We start from the raw sequence: 17,464 nt of genomic DNA on the forward strand, positions 1-17,464 counted from the left end.
TCTACTGCCTGCATGCCCCGGGCAGAGATGTGCAGGCAGTGAAGTGCAGCTCTGCCCGGGCTCTGGACCATGCTGTCACCATTGCAAGATCCAAGCCCTGACCCTGGAGCAGCTCCCTGCCCAGCTGCACATGCCAGTGCTGCTGTGGCTAGTCTCAATGGAAATCCTGGCCCTGTGCTCTCAGAGCACTGCTGCTCCTTGGGGTCTCCTTGGAAACTGGCCAGCGATGCAGGCAGAGGCTGCGGGGAAATGGACTCTGGCTGCTGGCTGGATCCGCCATTTTGCCCACCCCTGGCATAGATAAACAGTAGTAAGTTGAGTCACTTGAATCAAATGGTTTAGCTATACTCTATTTAGCTTTATCACACATAAAAGATTAAATATGACATTCAGGTAGGAATTAAGAGTCAAGTTTTAGTTATAACATTAATATTGTATTTGTTTAATGTAGCTACTGAATATACAGAGCTAGGGGGATGCATAAATCATATCCCAGTCATGGTGAAATGGCAAATTCCTTTTTACTCTTGAAAAAGTTCTATTTCACCACTGTGTTTTCTTCTGTAACATTTTTCCTTAGATTTAATTCCAGATAAACAAATGGTATTAATATATTAGTTCTCACCCATCCACTTGGGAGCTCTGAGTTTCAAAGGAACCCGATTCAATGGGAATATCTTCCTTTGGCAAATTTTTCACAAACTCCAAATATTGCTGTCCTGGGTCATACATCTTGGCACTCTCACAGAGGGACTGACAGTTGACTGGAAGGGACACAACCTGGGCATGCTGCAGCTGGAATAGGTTAACTGTTGCCTGTTATGAAACAAAAGTGTTGTGTTTGTTAAAAACAAAACACAACACAAGTTTTAGACATTTTAAGAACGTTTAAAAGTCTGCTTATACTTCAATCCACCCCTCATGGTAACTTTATTATGGAAAAAAAGTTAAGCAATTCATTTTAAGGACACAAGCCAACTTGCTAACAGTGCCAAATATAAATATTTATGGCTAGACTTTCCCAGGGTTTCCAGAAAACAGCTGCAGATCAGTGTCACTACACTTCTGCTCTCCCCTTCAGCCCCAACATATACCCATTCCTCCCCTCTTGATAACTATAACTCCAGCTTCTCTCTACTTGAGGTTGGTACATGGCAAAACACATAGGCAATTTGCATCCTCTTTTCATCAGGAACAAGCAAGTCACCTTCACAATGGTGAAGGACTAGAAGCACCAGCTTCAGCTTGGTCTCTATGTTAGATCTCAGGATTCTAATATTATAAAAGCCTAAGTCTGTCTGTCTATAACGCTTTATTCACACTCTGATTGGCTGATGGAAACAGCCAGAGTGCTCCAAGCGTGGGGGAGCGCTGCCATGATTTCGAAGCCGTGCCGAGGACCTGACAGAGGGTGGGGGAGCCAAGGCCAGCTGGCCTCAGCTCCCCTACCCCGCTCCCTGCAAGAGGCAGAACAGTGGGAGCATGGGGCGTTAGGTGGCGGCACTCCATCCCAGCCCCCTTCCCTCACATAATTCTTGACGGGCAGTTGGCTAGTAAGAAATAAAGAGCAAAAACCTTTTCCCTAGGAAGCAGACTATAAAATAAGAACAACTTATTTTCTGGGGTCTGAACAGCTCTGGAAAGAAATGATCTTTTCATAGGGCAAAACTGACAACCCAGTCATGGCATGGCTTTAGCTGTAGTTTTGGAATTGCTACCGTTGCTGCTGGTCTTCCACCTTACTCTACAGGTGATGACTTCCTGCCTTGTAGATTCATGTTCTTGTTACCCCAGAAACTATGCTCCCTGCAAAGCAGCAAAGGACACAAAGGATGTGAACCTGAAGTGGGGTCACCACATCCTCCCCTGCACTTGGAAGCAAAAGGAGCTGTGCCAGTTCTGCACATTCCAAATTTGTTAACCAGGGGGAGTGATGAGCACAGACCATAATTCCGGTAGACTCTGGATAAATGTTTTGGGTCTACATGTTTGAGTACACACAGAAATAGCAAATTAACAAATAAGGTACATGCAATATAGTTCCTAGGTTTTGTAGGACTAACACTACCTGATATTGTACATCACATCACAAGTGGCTTCTTTTCAACCCTCTTTCCACGGAAGGTGTAACTTATTTATGTAGTGAATAAGAAAATTGTAAGTACCTGTAAAAATGCTATTTAGCAAAGCTACCCTTATTGTAAATTGAAACATAAAACATGGCTCTCTTTTGGATTTAGTCTTTTCTAACAAAACTTAGATTAGTTATTCTGCATAAACAGTTCTTCACCTAGAAAGGCAAATGACATTGGTTCAATTACACCCTTTCACTAACTGCACTAAACATTAGAGCATTTAAACCAGAACATGTGGAGAACTGGAATGAACATGCCAAGATAAGAAACTCTGCATTTCTATTGAGAATGGTTTGGCATAGTTAGAATCTGGAAGCTTTCCACATCGGTATTAGTTAATTTGATGCTTGGTCCTTTTGCGCTACCTTGAAATCTTTGTCTATTAGGATTTACTAAACAGTGCGACACACCATCCTTCAGCCTAGAGAGGGGGTAGGGCAAGGTGTGGCTTGGGTTAGTGTAGGACATTGGGGAGAAGACCAGGGAGCAGGCACAGGAAGGGACAGACCTGCCCCCCAGCTGCCACTGTCCCCAGCTGGCCTGGGGGCAGAGAAGGGGCCAGGAGCTGCCCCTACCCCACACTGCAGGGAGTGGCTGTTTGGGAAGCTGGGCTTTGCTGGGGACAGAGGCAATGGTGCATACGTTCCTTCCACCCTTGTTCCCTGTCCCTCCCCTTCCCAGGTGTCTCCTGCTGACTGGGAACATGCATGCCACCCACCACTGCTGTCTTCAGCTGAGCTGGGCTCCCCCACACAGTTGCTCACCACAGCACAGGGCAGGAGAGGGTTATTAGTGGCTCTTGGGTTGCCTGCCTCCATCAGCTGGGGACAGTAGCAGCAGTTCACAGGTTCCTCCTTTCAGTGCCTGATCCCAGCCAGTGGGGAACACTTGTGGGTGAGGGACAAGCAGAGAAGAGGTGCTAAAAGGAGGAACCTGTGACAGCAGCAGAGGTGGGGTGGGTCATACCACCTCACCCTTCCAGGTATATGCACAACCATTTTACCATATATTGCCAATTGATCTCTTTCAGTGTGTTTTTTAAATTAGAACCCCCCCTTCCCATAACAATTTGTCCTCTTAACTAGATATATCTGGAACATTATATAAAGTGGTTAATGTCATTAGTAGCATACATCTAAATTGTCAAGTTGGCCTAAGCTTTTTCTAACCTTAATAACTATGTCCGTCTTCTGAAAAGAAGATTAACCAAAACAAGACAGTAGATCTTTTCATATATTTTCTAAAATATTGATACTGTATCTCTTGGCGTGTTTACACATGCCCACAAAGTTTCATACTGAGTCAGTCAAAACTGAATGCATAATAGTTTCAAGAATGTCACCTAGGTTAATGAGCTCAAAACTACACCCGTTTTATATTGGCTTGCATACTGTAACTCTTAATACATGAAATGTCATTCTTAATGCACAAATAAAGACAATGCAACACGTTTCATGAGCAACACAAAACAAACCAGGGCATGTCTCTTTGCAATTGTCATCACTGGTATTTATACTAAAGTTTATAAAAATTCTACCCACATACAGAATTCTTGCAGGTTTATGAAAACTTAAGGGGAAAAAAAAAATCAAGATATTAAAAAAATGGGTAGAACCAAATAATGTATGTGAAGGCAGCATAATTGTACCTCAAGAACTTGTAGTCTTTTTCAGAGAGATGCCTACAATCATATGAGAACATGCTGCTTTTCTTCTAGTTTTGCATACATCAGTCCTTACCCATTCCGAATAAGCCCTTAACATTTACCCTTGATTTTCTCCTTTCCACTAAGAAATTTTATTTTTTTTTTAAAAGGCATCCTTACAGCTTTAAGAGTAAGATCACACTGGTAAATAAGTCCCCGTAGCTGTGTTAAAATATCACTTTTGATGCTTTCCAGATCATTTCTCTTTTCTTCAACTTCTGCCATACTGGCTTTGTAGTGTTCATTGGCCTCTTCAGCCTAAAGAAAATAAACATAGCTAAATACAGGTAACTGATGGACTCTAGAACTTTGGTACCTGAAATAAGCTAAGAAAAAAAAATACTTCAGTAAGCTTGTAACTTGGGATTCTTTGGTAGGGAAAAAAAAAAGAAGAACATTTACTTTTATTTATACAAGCATGGCAGGAAAGAAAATTATAAACAGCTAAGTGATCTCTCATTGTCAAGGTAGTGGTAGAACCAGAAAACACCATCATGAAGCCCTTAATGAATAAGCAAAGAACTTACTTTTTGAAGAGCCTCCTCTTCGAGCCTTCGTTTTTTCTCCAATTGTTTGCTGACATCTTTCATAAGACCTCCATTATAGCTCAAATGTTCTTCCTCAGCACGAACAGTGGAGGATTTTGCCTTTTCATACTCATCTTGGCGCTGCATGTAGAGTAGCTTCGCTTTTCTTAAAGTAGCTTCCAATTCTTGCTACACAATATATCAGTAGAAAAGCAAAGAACAAATCTTTCTTACATATAAAAGTGGAAGTAGGCAACCGGAAAAGGACTGTTCAGCAAAAGCCTCCATTTTGTAGTTTTAATTGCATAACAAGCAAACACCTGAAGAACTGGCATTTGCTAAGAGCCTAGGAGCTATGAACTGTGGTCAGTAAGAAGGGTGGATACTCAATATAAATTTGGAGGCCTAACCTCAGATGTTCAGTTTTGAAAGCATCAGTTTACATGGTGAAAAATGTGAAAATATTGTTAGGTACAAAGAAATACGAACCATTTTCTTCTGTTCTCGCTGCCAAAGCTCCTTAATCTCTTTTCTTTGTTTATCCAACTCATTTTTTCTCCCTAGGAGAGGCTAAATAAGAAAGATTCATAGAGTACATAAAGTTTATAGGCTAAGTATGTTTTCCCTTATTTTATTATAAATGGTACAGGCATAACTTTTTAAAAATCTGAACAATGAGTCAGAAACACATTTTTACCTGCACAAATTTGTTAGACTGCAGAGCAGTTGCTGTTTGTTGCCAAAGTTGACTGTTCTCAATATCATTTTGAAAAGCATTTGTGAATATCGATTGGAATGGCATGTAAACCTAGGATTAAACACAGTGGAAAATGGTAGCGTTCTAGTGAGGAAGACAGGGATGCAGTCAGTCATTCTAGAGCCTATTAGGATTTAGCTTATTTTTTTTTTAAGAGTGTAAAGTTTAACGAAGTTTCTCTCTATGATGAGTTATGTAGTAATGTGAAGGTTACTGTTATCCAATTTTCTCAAACGGATGAATTTAAAATAATACTTCAAAAAAGGAAGGTGTCCACAAGCTCAAATATAAAGGTTAAGAAAATTAGAAAAAAACCCATATAACAACCCACCCCCCAAAAATAAGAAGCATGTTGCAAGGCAAGCTAAAGACCTTTTATTGAAGTTAGTAAATTCCACAAAGAGTTCACTTCCAACATAAAATTTTTCAAATATCCACAGAGCCAAATAAGATACACAAGTGTATTTTTAGTCATTGATTTATCATGTAACATGCTTTATACTAATTAATGCAAAAGTTGAATGTGGTGCCTAAAAATGGGACTTTTGATGGCAAGGAGTGTTATTCAAATTCAAGACATTTTTAAACAAATTCAAAATCAATTAGTCACTCACCTGGGACCCAACAACAGTTTTAGCAGTCTCAGCCATTTTTGCTAAATTTTTAGCACATTCTACTTCTGTGGGGAAAAAAAGTCCATACATTAAGTATATAAAGAGCAACAATGACAAATGACATTTTATACTATTTGTACACCATTTTCATTGTTACAGCCCTTTAATTAAAGGAAATGGGCAACAGTTCTAGTCACTTGAGTGGAACAGCTACTCATTTAGAAATCACATTATTGACAGTCTACAGCACAGGCCTGACAACAGATTTAATTCCATCATGACAAAGCTGATTAGATACCAGAAAGAGCCACTCACCCAAGCTAAGCTTTTTTTCTACCCAAGCGACTACATCCTTGGTATATTTTGACCACGCTTTAGCATAAGACAGAGCTGATTCAATTCCGCTGTCATTTCTTAGGAGCTTGCTATCAAGCTCTTCAGCTTGAAGCTGTCCTGAAAACAAAGGGTCAAATGCAAAGAAGTGAATTTTAGACATGACCACACACCAACGGTAAATCTAGCATCAGCCGACTGCAAATACTGAAGCAGCTCAAATCTTGAGCTGTTCTTTAATACCAGTTGACTCTAAATAGAACTGGCAGGGATTTTAGAACATATTAAAGGGTCACAGTGTTTTATCTTTATTAGTCATCTGGTCAGTATAAAAACTTTCTTTAAAGAAGTGACCCAGGGGCATACAAATCTGGCTCAGCATTGATTTACTGTCTTCAGAAAGATACATAACTTTGGTTATTATCACAAATATTGAGCCTGTTGAAATGTAAGTTGTTTACATTAATTTAGTTATAATGTTAGTCTGCATATGTAAAAAAAATGGACACAAGGATTTTAGAAATAGGTTTAAAGTATAAAAATAATGCAAGCTAGTAGGCATACATTAAAAAAAATTAAGAAAGATGCTTGTTAATGTGAAAAGTTACCTGTACCCTGAATATCATCCCTTTCATGCAGTGATCCCACAGATTCCACAGAAAGGTTTTCAAAAGACTTACATGTAATAAAAATAAAATCGGGGTTAGACTAGCTACATCTAGGACTGAAAACAAACTAACAAAACATGAGCTACCTGCCCTTTGTGTCACAATTTATCACTGACAAGCAGGAGACAGGGTTAGAATCCATTCATGTCTAAGAACCTGGAGCACCTCTTTTAAGTCCCAGTGGCCTCAGATACAAAGACAGTTTAAATACCAGGGAATCTTTGCATGTCTTCAAACATTTTTGAGCAACAGTTTTTCAAATGGTTCTGATGAATGAGTTAATTATTTAACAAAGCAGTTCATTGAATCCACCACTTTTTCCACCCCTCTATTAGAAAGAGTTAAGCACTTCATGCAGGCTTAATGTCAAATACACACATGCCTTTCAGCAAATCAGTGGCATTCTGGATCAGAGTCAGGAAAGAAACAGAGCTACAATTAACTTCTCCCACCCCACACACAGATGCTCATTGCTACTAGCAAGGACAGAGAGAAACAATCGCTGGTAAAACAAGGGAACTTATCAGAATTTCATCCAAATCTATAGTTACTGATCACCATTTATAAAATAAGTTATTTTCTACCTGGACAGTTCCCCTGATGCTTCACAGGAGATTTCCCTCCAATACTTCATTAAAACCCCATCTTTTAAGTTCTCTACCCAAATAGACTAAATATATTTGGCAAAATACAGGAAAGCTAAAAATAACTGCAATTTATTTGTAATGTTTATGGGAACACATGTAAAAATCAAACCAGCTGGGATAGAATTAGTATTGGAAACAAACTTAAGGTTAAAAATAGTATACATGTAGCTTTTCTGCACCACTTTCTTGAGCAACATGCTAGCAGCTCAATATCCAACTCCTCCCTTCCCAAAATAAAGATGTGTATCATCAGTCACACAGAAAATTTCAAAAGGCCCGGGCAATCATCAAATCATTGCCAAAGGCTAGAGAACCCCCACTTTTCATATGCAAGTCAAATCACCACACGTTTAATTAGATGTTCTGGTTGGAGATATAGATTTGCAATGCAGTAAAAGAAATTCAAAGTCGTCTCGTCAAACTAGCAAAACAGCAAACGAGTATAGTTTTAGATCAATATGGATTAGTGATTTGGCTTCTACTCACACCTGAGACATATCTAAGCTTCTGACTCTGGTATGGCAGAGGGCTTTACATAACTTGTAAGCCTCTAAGGATGGATAAAAAAGGGGAGAGGGAAGAAAAAAAGAAGAAAGAAAAATGGATACCCTGCATTAATCAAGTGACTACTTAAGCTTACTTAAGCTTACAGAAGATCCATCTGATATGGATCTTTAGGATACAAGTCATTTAGTGGTTGAAATAGTAACTTACTGACAGCTTTCACTAAATCACTGCAATAAAATTAACAATCAAAGTAATATACTATATGATAATAAAGTTACATAATGTGTGGTTATTGGTAAAAGCATACAATCTGCCTGGCAACTGACTCCTCAGCCCAGCCGCTGGCTTCTTTACTTTTCATTCCATCCAGGAAGAGCACACACCAACTGCTGAAACTTCCTTAGCCTGATGAAGGGTTTTTGAACTCGAAAGCTTGCTTAATAACTATTCTCCAACCATTTGGGTTGGTCTAATAAAAGATATCAAATTCACCCAAGGAACCTTGTCTGCCTACAACGAAATTACACATTCTATTAATTTTAACAAAAGCAAAATTGAACATAATATATGATGAAACAACAAAATAAAGTGAAGCAATATAAAATAGAGTGAAAAAAGTAAAATAGGCAATTCTAGTTGATTTTGGCCCTTATTTGTGTAAGTAGCGCAAAAAATCCTACATAGTATAGGACAGGCTATAAGTTGTTAGAGAGAAGCCAACTTGTTTTTTCTTCATTAGCCTAGTAATTAAAATTTTCTATTAACGGAGACATCCATTTCCATCTTATTTCATCAAAGAATGAATAAGACCACAAACAGTGAGTTAAATCATGTCTCACTCTTCCTACAAGAACATTGTCCTATCCAAATATAACCACCAGCCCATGACATCTACAGATCTCATTGGAGTGAATTGCAGTCTTGTAATGGCTTCTTGTTGAATATGTGGTTTTGTATTTCAGAGAGGGAACTATCTAGGCAAAAAAGTACCCTACAGATCTCAAAAAAGAAGGTTGAGAAAATCTCACTGCCTGGATATCTGTCCACATGCTGGCTACTTTAATTCTAAAATCTGTATCTTGCTTTAAAGAAGTGGGGGAATATTGGGTCAATAACTGTCAGCACATTCTCAGAAGATTAATCTGGAAGAGTATAAATGTTATTTAACCATCCATATAAGGATTTATTTGGAAAAGAGGCTTCTAAAATACACTTCTTGGGGTATCTGATAGAGGTACAAGCTCTAACTTTTATCCAATAATTTAGTTTTTAACTGAGTTAAAGAGCTCATTAAGCAGCTCTATTTCAGATCACATAATTCCTCCCACTGTAGAATTTGGCAGAGATAAAGGCCACTAGAAAAGTTATTTGAAATGTATTCTATTTTGGATTGAACCATGAGGTCCACACACCATAGTTCTGGTCTATGCCATAAAATGGACTCAAAATCTACAGACCTTTACTGCTGCCAGTATTTCTTCGCTACCAGTCGTATTGTAAAGGGATATAACATCACCTGAGGCTGGTTTTGCTTTAATGCTTACATTTTCAATGCATTTATTTTAGCTCAGATTTTTAGTAAAATTAATTCTGAGGTTTCTGAAAAAGGACACCATCTCTAATTTCTTTTTTTTTCCCCAAAAAAACTATACTAGTTTTTTCCTTTCATTCCCAAAAGGCAATAGCTTGCATTTAGGAGTGTTGATTTCCCAGCTATTTGAGACAGTATTGATGAAAAGCATCTCATAATCTTTGGAGACCTATCTGCCTATCACATCATCTGCATAAAGCAAGACAGGGATACAATCATCAATACTGTGGGTGCATGGAATTGATTCCCTATTGTCACATTTTAGATCATTCAGGAATAGATTAAAAAGTAGCAAAGCAAACAAGCATCAATCACACAAGTCATTTAGGTCCAGATCCTCAGCTGTCTGTTTCTCTCTAATCCCAGGGATAGAACCTCACTGATCTTCCTTGGTAGATTTCAATTCTCAACTTACTTTTTGTTAAAATAACTCTCCTTCTCCCTGTCACTTCATTCCCAGCAAAGACATTTTCTTTTAAGCTTAAGATAATTGAAATGGGTGAAAAGAACTTTCCCCCTTTGCCATGTACTCAGATATGCATAGGTTTCCCTCTCTGAAAGGCTTGCTCAGAGGCATAAAAGATACTGCTCACCAGTTCTGATATAAATTTTAAAACCATATTTTTCATTTTGAAAGGTGATTTACTAGCTCCCCCCCTTAAATTCTGCTTACATAAAATTGGGTTTTTATAAGGAAAAATGCAAAACTTTCTGTACAGAAACTGCTTATTTACTTGGTGTATTTGGAAACAAGCAAAAAACTCTCCTTTAGCTTTGCATTTTTTTCCAACTATAGTTACATATTATTTTTAGCCACAGCATGTAAACATTCACATAGGACTGACTAGTTGATGTCTAGTCAAGTGCTTAGCTTAACCACTAACTGCAATATGCCTCCAACTCTGTTCTTCTTATTAGACTGAGGCAGAATATACTGTTAAAATGTGTGTACCCATGCATCTGTTTGGAAATATATATGCTTAATAATGATGATGCAATAATTTAGGGCAGATGTCTAATATGTGAGCTTTCCCACGTCTTCCAAGTTGCTCCAGAACTGATTCTAATCCTCTCCCCTCAAGAAAAGCATCAGGACTAAAAACAGGTCATGAAATATGACATGGCGAGCCTTACGGGATAATTAACAAAGTTTCTTCATTGTGTTTTAGTCCAACTTCCTCGTTGGCTTTCCACTTGCCCTGACATTTAGAAGCTTGCTCTTTCACTCTGTTTAAACAAATTCTGCATTTTTGTCTCCCAAGTCAAATTCTGGAAGATTGCATAAATCCTCATCTGCTAATGTCCCATTTCTATTTTTTCTATAAAAGTCCCATTTTTATTTTACAAGCTGATTTAAAAGAACTGCATGCAATTTTCACACTTTTTATTCACTATTTCCATTGTAGAGTTTGCTCCGAGTAGATCCACTGAAGTGTCAGATGATTTTAATAACATAGCTAATACACTGTTTGCAAGCTTGCTTGTACATCTCATGCTATTCTTATGCAAATCTCCCTTTCCTTGAGAACTTGTCCAAAGTAACTCTCTTAAGAGGTTGCTTTTTCTCTCTAGAACTCACCTTTAAAAATCTGTATTTTGTTATAAGCCACACAAACCAGGAATACTTGGTTTAAGTTTCACAGTGATTTTCTCTTTATGATGATCAGAAAAACCATAAAAGTGAAACTCATTTGAGATACTGATCCAAATAACTGAAGTGCTATAATAATAACCAGATACTTCTAGAATTTAATTAGTTCCCATAGTTTGTGGAACAAGTGCTTGAAAATAAAGTTCTACCAAACGGATTGATTTTAGTCCATCTTAATTTTGTTCTGATTTCTTTACAAATTTATTTTCTTAACACACAGAACTTAAAATTAACCCTGGATAGTTTCTATTTTGGTACTGATGGTTATGGTGGCACCAGTTTGATTAACACCTTTACAAAAACGTTGTTATTTAATGTTATCTCTGTAGGTCCATCCAACTGGTAAATGGAAACTCCAGGCATCTTTGTTCATTACTGTATTTTAAGTCAGGAGAAGTTTGGTTGCTGACATATTTTTAAATTTCTTTGCCGATCAATTCCTCTCACAACCCCCTCTGCACCACCAAAACGTTTGTGTAATGAACTTAATCAGTCTCTTTCATTGTGTAATGAGACTGTAACCAAAATATGTTATGAAAATACCTCTTAACCTGCATGGACAAGAAGATGCCTAATAAATAGCTAGCAAGAGAACCATGTCAGGACTATGGATTAAAGCATACTTTCTGAAGGCCTGGTTTCCATAAGTGTGTTTTTAAAGCTCCCCAGTCTTGCAGAGACCTTTCAGTTGAACCAGTATTGGCAACTTTGGAAACCCTTTGATGCACATGGCATACTAGCAGGCTCCTCTAACCAGTGGGATCACGTCTGAATGGTATGATGCTCAAATGGTATCAATTGACAGCAACTTATCTATATTGGGGCTCTTGACATTAACTGACCACTATCAACACACACTTTCCCTCAAATTGATAAGGCCAGAGTTACTCCCTTGCTATCAGCATGGTTTTCTAGAGCTATACAAATATATTTTTAGAATTACACACAAAAAAAACCCCTTTCATCTCAGACTTGGCCATGATAATACGAGGCAACTACAATTGAGAGGTTTGTTGTTTTTTTTTTTTAAATAGACAAGACCTAAAAAATATACTCCAACAGCATATGGGTTTGAATTTCACCCTTCATTTTTAAGGCTATAACAGTTTGTCTCAATCTATTCACTGATTTTGTTACATGTGATATATACTAGGCTTGGATTACAGGAAAGTTCATAGAATCATAGAAAATTAGGGACCTCAGGAGGCCATCTAGTCCAACTCCCTGCTCAAAGCGGGACCATGCCCAACTATATCATCCCATCCAAGGTTCTGTCTACCCAGTTTGTAAAAAACTACAAAGATAGAGGCTCCACAACCTCTCTGGGTCACCTGTCCCAGTGCTTTACTACCCTCCTTGTGAGAAAGTTTCTCCTAATATCCAACCTAAATTTCCCTTGCTGCAACTTGAGACCACTGCTCCTTGTTCTGTCATCTGTCACCACTGAGAGCAGTCTAGCTCAGTGGTTTTCAACCCTTTTTCATTTGCAGACCCCTAAAAAAATTCAAATAGAGGTGTGGACCCCTTTAAATTGTAAGTGTGGGTTATTCACATACCTTTGGATAACAATAGTCATCTTTCACAGACCTCATTGAGAGTCTGCGGAACCCCAGGAGTCTGCAGACCACGGGTTGAATACCACTGGTCTACCTCCATCCTCTTTGTAACTACCCTTCAGGTAGTTGGAGGCTGCTATCAAATCACCTCTCGGTCTTCTCTTCTCCTGACTAAACAAGCCCAGTTTCCTCAGTTTCTCCTCAGAAGTCATGTGCCCTAGTCCCCTAACCATTTTCACTGGCCTCCACTGGACTCTCTCCAATTTGTCCATATCCTTTTGTAATGGGGGGCCCAAAACTGGACACAGTACTCCAAATGCAACCTGATGAGTGCCAGAGAGAAAGAATCACTTCCTTCAAACTGTTAGCAACATTTCTATTAATGCAGCCCAGTATGCCATTAGCCTTCTTCGCAACAAGGACACACTGCTGGCTCATATTTTGCTTATTGTCCATTGTAACTCTCAAGTCCTTTTCTGAAGAGCTGCTGCTTAGTCATTTGGTCCCCAGCCTGTACTAGTGCATGGGACTGTTCTGTCCCAAGTGCACGACTCTGCACTTGTCCTTTTTGAACCTCATGAGATTTCTTTTTGTCCAGTCCACCAATTTGTCAAGCATATCTGCTACTCCATCCAGCTTGGTATCATCTGTGAACTTGCTGGGGGTGGCTGCACTCCGTCCCATCTTCTAGGTCATTGAGGATATTAGACTAAACCAGCCTCATGACTGACCCCTGGTGCACTCCACTTGATGTGAGGTGCCAACTAGACATTGAGCCATTACTTACTACCCTCTGAGCCCAATGATCCAGCCAGTTTTCTATCCAGTTTACAGTCTAATTCATCCAACCTGTACTTCCTTAGTTCGCTTGCAAGAATGTTGTGGGCAACCATATCAAAAGCTTTGCTAAGATCAAGGTATATCACATCCACTGCTCTCCTTGCATTCACAGAGTCAGTCATCATATTATAGAAGGCAATCAGGTAGGTTAGGCATAGCTTGTCCTTGGTGAATCCATGTTGACTGTTTCCAATAACCTTTTTCATACCTGGATATCCAAACCACTTTTAAAACAGCATTTCTTATGGGGGTTTTTTAAACAAAAACTCTTTAAAATACTTCCATCCATTTTCAAGACAATATAAAGGGTAATTAAAACATTTTTAGCTCTGCTATACTGATTACCATTATTTCTAGTTCTTTTAATTAAATCCTGTTAAAACAGCCAAACCAAAAATAATCTTGGAAGAACTAGAGGTTCAAGGAAATCAGATAACTTTTCTGGTTTACATGCTACTATTTTAAGTATCTTTAAAAAGGTACTTAAATGTCAACTCTGGTTTGAGGCCTGAAATACCTACTTTCAAATATGCTAGCATGATTTTTTAAAAATGAATGCTTTACTAGGAGCACACACAATGTGCTTACTCTTTTATTTAAGCTTACTTTATACCTGTAATAATAATCTAAACAAACTACATTTTCTTTAATATTTGAACACTGGCACTTCTTTTAAAATATAAAATTATTTTCTGTTGGAAAGCTGTAATAATACTAAAAATGTAAAATGTCATTTTAGAAGGTGTCTCCAGTTTTGGTAAGCTCTAAACCAGTTAATCCAAACAAAATACATTCCATGAAAGATGAAAAAGCTCTGACATTGTCATTTTAAAACTTATTCTTTACTCCCTAGAAGAATGTATTCAGCCTACCCGACTTCTCCGAGATACAGGAAGTCCCAGTGACGAACCATTGTCTACATCTCCCATAAGGAAGTCTGAAACACTGCCATAAAAACAGAAGTGAAAAAACTTGCTTCATTACATAGTTACTTAGGAAATAACTTTATGTCACTTAAAATGAAGTCACATAGTATCCTTAGTACAGATCCATCTTTTTAAAAGCTTGTATAACAATAGGTTCTACATAAATCAATTTTTCTTTACTACTTGTAGGCTATCATTTTTTTTCTTTTTAAATACAAACCACAAAAACAGCAAAACCTAAAAAAACAACAAGCCTGTTTAAGGTGTGTTTTACTTAAGCTCACAGATCAACCAGACTTTGTTAAAAACAAGACAAAACCCCCAAAACCAAACACCCCTCCCCCCTTATTTGCCATTTAGTAGTCTCCTTTGTGTTAGTTTTCTTTATCTCTTTAAAATTCCTTTCAAATCAACCTGTGTTTACTTACATGTTGCCAAAGGTAAATGCCAATGTGTCAATGGATGAAAATATTTCACCAAATAGCTCTCTCTTGTTTTCTTCATTAACTTCTTTAAAGTTCACAGCTTTGGAAACAAACAGAATCCAAATAAGGAAAAAAAATCCAACATACTTACAAAGCCTAGAGAGGCCTGAGAGTAACATGTCTGTAGAGAGAGGTAATTGTATTTGAAACTATACTTTAAGAATTGTTTATAAAAATTGTTAGTAGCAAAACTAAAAATAATTCAGGTTGATTGCAATCAAATGGAGTATACTAAGCAAGATGCTTCTCACACTGATATAAATTAACACCTTTCACCCAATATCATCTGGCTTGCAGTTAAAATATGTGTGGGAGCTTTTTTGAGGTAAGGGAAGGCGAGGAGGGTGACTATTCACAGAAGAGATTCAGTCATCTAACAGGTGGGCAACACATAGCTCGCAAGTATAGTGTGTAGAAGTTTAAACAATGGCACAAGCCACATTTTTTGTATTTTCCAGGATAGTCAAAAGAATCTAAAAACAAATTTACCACAATAAAAAGGACTCCATTTGCCATTTTATACCTGAAAATAGGATCCTTCCCCAGTTGATGCATGCAAATGAGCAGATAAATATCCTAATCTATATCTATGGCAGAACACTTCCGTGACTGTTAGGCCTGCATCCTGATGACCATGCTTAGTAGGGACACTTGCACTGTCTGTCAAGGTGGGAGAAAAATCTCCCCACAAAATAGGAAAGGGAGGCCTATTTCAATTCAAGTGGCAGGCAGTAATAAAACCTGGATACTGGAGCACCCAGTTATGATGGAGGCCTCTAGGTGCTACTGTAAACACACATGATTGAGGATGGATTAGTAACTGAGTGTTGTTAGCTTGGGTTAATATAGCTGTTGGAAAAAACCTTTCCACTCACAGCAGTAATCCTCAACAAAGTAGAAGCAGAAGGATACAGGGTGAGGAGTAGGAAGTACAAAACAAAACAGACATATATACAAGGTTACTTTTGATCTGTTCCCAATTTAAGCACTCAACAAGGAGGTTGGAGTAGTTTTCTTTCCACGTGTCCCCACAAAATATCCTCCACTGAATATAGCTGGTGGTTTTGGGGATGGACAGTCCTAATTACTTCTTCGTGAGGCACTGGACTTTTAGATCACTATCTGTTCAGAAAGGCTTACTATTGGAGCTTTGTAAAATGTCAATCCTCCCAGATCCTACAGAAACATTGTACCAGCTACCAACTCTTCTCAAGAGCTGATAAGGACAAAAGTACAATTAGTACTTCCCTTATCAATTACTTTTGCAACACTAGCAACGCTAGATTAATAATTAATACAAAATGCATTGTACATTGTGCTTCAAATATACAAATATTAAAATATGAAATAAAAACACACTTTATGTACTGCTAGAATTAGTAATACAATTGAGAGAGGTGCAAATTTTAGTCCACATAAAACAGTTTTCCTAATGAGCTGATGTAACTGAGGCTGTGATCTTAAAAAGCACCAAAACTTCCTGCCAGGTGTCTAAACACTAATGGGCAACTAAAAACAAAAAGAAAGTCCAGCAATCAGATATTCTATTCCCCTTCCTTCGTGAAAGGAAAAGTTTTCACCAGTAAATTAGATAAATTAAATCCAATTCTCTTTCCATACATTTACACACTATGATATATATATTTTTTCCTTTAAAAAAAAGAAAACAAGTGTTGGCATTATGCAGTAATCTCCTGTGTAGAAATTGTGCCTTGTTTAGAACATCCTTCAATAAACTAACAATTTTTAGTAATAGCCACACAAATATCATCAATTACTCTAGGCACTATTCAAGTCAGTTCAAGTCTTTTTCCTTCTCGCCTTCCTTCTTGTATTACCAAGAAAAAAGTGCCACTGGTACTACTAAAGGAAATCAAAAAGGCACTATAAAATTCTATGGAGCAAACATGCCATGTTGCATACTGCATTACACAATTTGAGAGCCTATTTGTAAGTTAATTTAATATTTTAAAAACTATTCAATTAAAAAAAGTAGTTGAGAGAATAAATTCAAGTCTAATGCACAACATTTAGCTAAAGGATTTATTGATTACTAATCATCTTACAGGCATAAAATTCAGACTTTGAAAAGTCATAATACACAATAACTATACTGTATTCAGAGCACTTACCATGAAAATATCTAGTATATCCATTAGTCAAAATATGTTCAGAGAAGTTCTTCTCACACTGTACAAGACAGACATTTAATGTGTAACCTCACCCTAAAGAAAAGCTGTTTGCCTTAATCAGCTTTTCCTGTTCCAGGAAGACTGCTGATCAGTCTTATTAGGCCTTCACTTCATATGCTGGAGAAATCTTTCCTTTTCATATTCCATTACATTATGTGAGGTTAAAATGTTTTTTAAAATTATATGATCAAAAGTTTCAGGATTCCTGCCACACTCCTAATAAAAATGTCCCCAAATCCCTACTGCCAGCTGGAGGTAGACTGCTTTCTTTGTGTCTTACTAATGGAATGCTGATGTACTTCACATCAACTTTAAAAATGTACACACTCT

The 17,464-nt window shown here is 37.7% G+C and overlaps 1 protein-coding gene across 7 annotated transcripts in view; it reads right to left on the reverse strand.

Moving 5' to 3' along the window:
* ARHGAP29 (Rho GTPase activating protein 29) overlaps window positions 1–17,464 on the reverse strand; it is a 160,462-nt gene that overhangs the window by 17,015 nt on the left and 125,983 nt on the right. For 4 of the 7 annotated variants that reach the window (XR_003093620.1, XM_006021847.2, XM_025201907.1 and 1 more), the window contains 10 exons: window positions 14,886–14,982; window positions 14,404–14,476; window positions 6,680–6,746; window positions 6,054–6,191; window positions 5,739–5,803; window positions 5,065–5,175; window positions 4,857–4,937; window positions 4,368–4,556; window positions 3,961–4,098; window positions 626–816 (listed from right to left, as the gene is read on the reverse strand). Coding sequence is in view for 6 of the 7 variants with exons in the window: in XM_006021847.2 (XP_006021909.1) it covers window positions 626–816; window positions 3,961–4,098; window positions 4,368–4,556; window positions 4,857–4,937; window positions 5,065–5,175; window positions 5,739–5,803; window positions 6,054–6,191; window positions 6,680–6,746; window positions 14,404–14,476; window positions 14,886–14,982 (1,150 nt within the window). In the remaining variant the exon portion in view is untranslated. Of the gene's footprint in view, window positions 1–625; window positions 817–3,960; window positions 4,099–4,367; window positions 4,557–4,856; window positions 4,938–5,064; window positions 5,176–5,738; window positions 5,804–6,053; window positions 6,192–6,679; window positions 6,747–14,403; window positions 14,477–14,885; window positions 14,983–17,074; window positions 17,359–17,464 lie in introns of those variants that run through there. The other 3 variants (XM_025201911.1, XM_025201908.1, XM_025201909.1) reach the window with 3 other exon arrangements.

The sequence above is a fragment of the Alligator sinensis genome, unplaced genomic scaffold (assembly GCF_000455745.1).
Source record: "Alligator sinensis unplaced genomic scaffold, ASM45574v1 scaffold199_1, whole genome shotgun sequence".
Taxonomy (NCBI): Eukaryota; Metazoa; Chordata; order Crocodylia; family Alligatoridae; genus Alligator; species Alligator sinensis.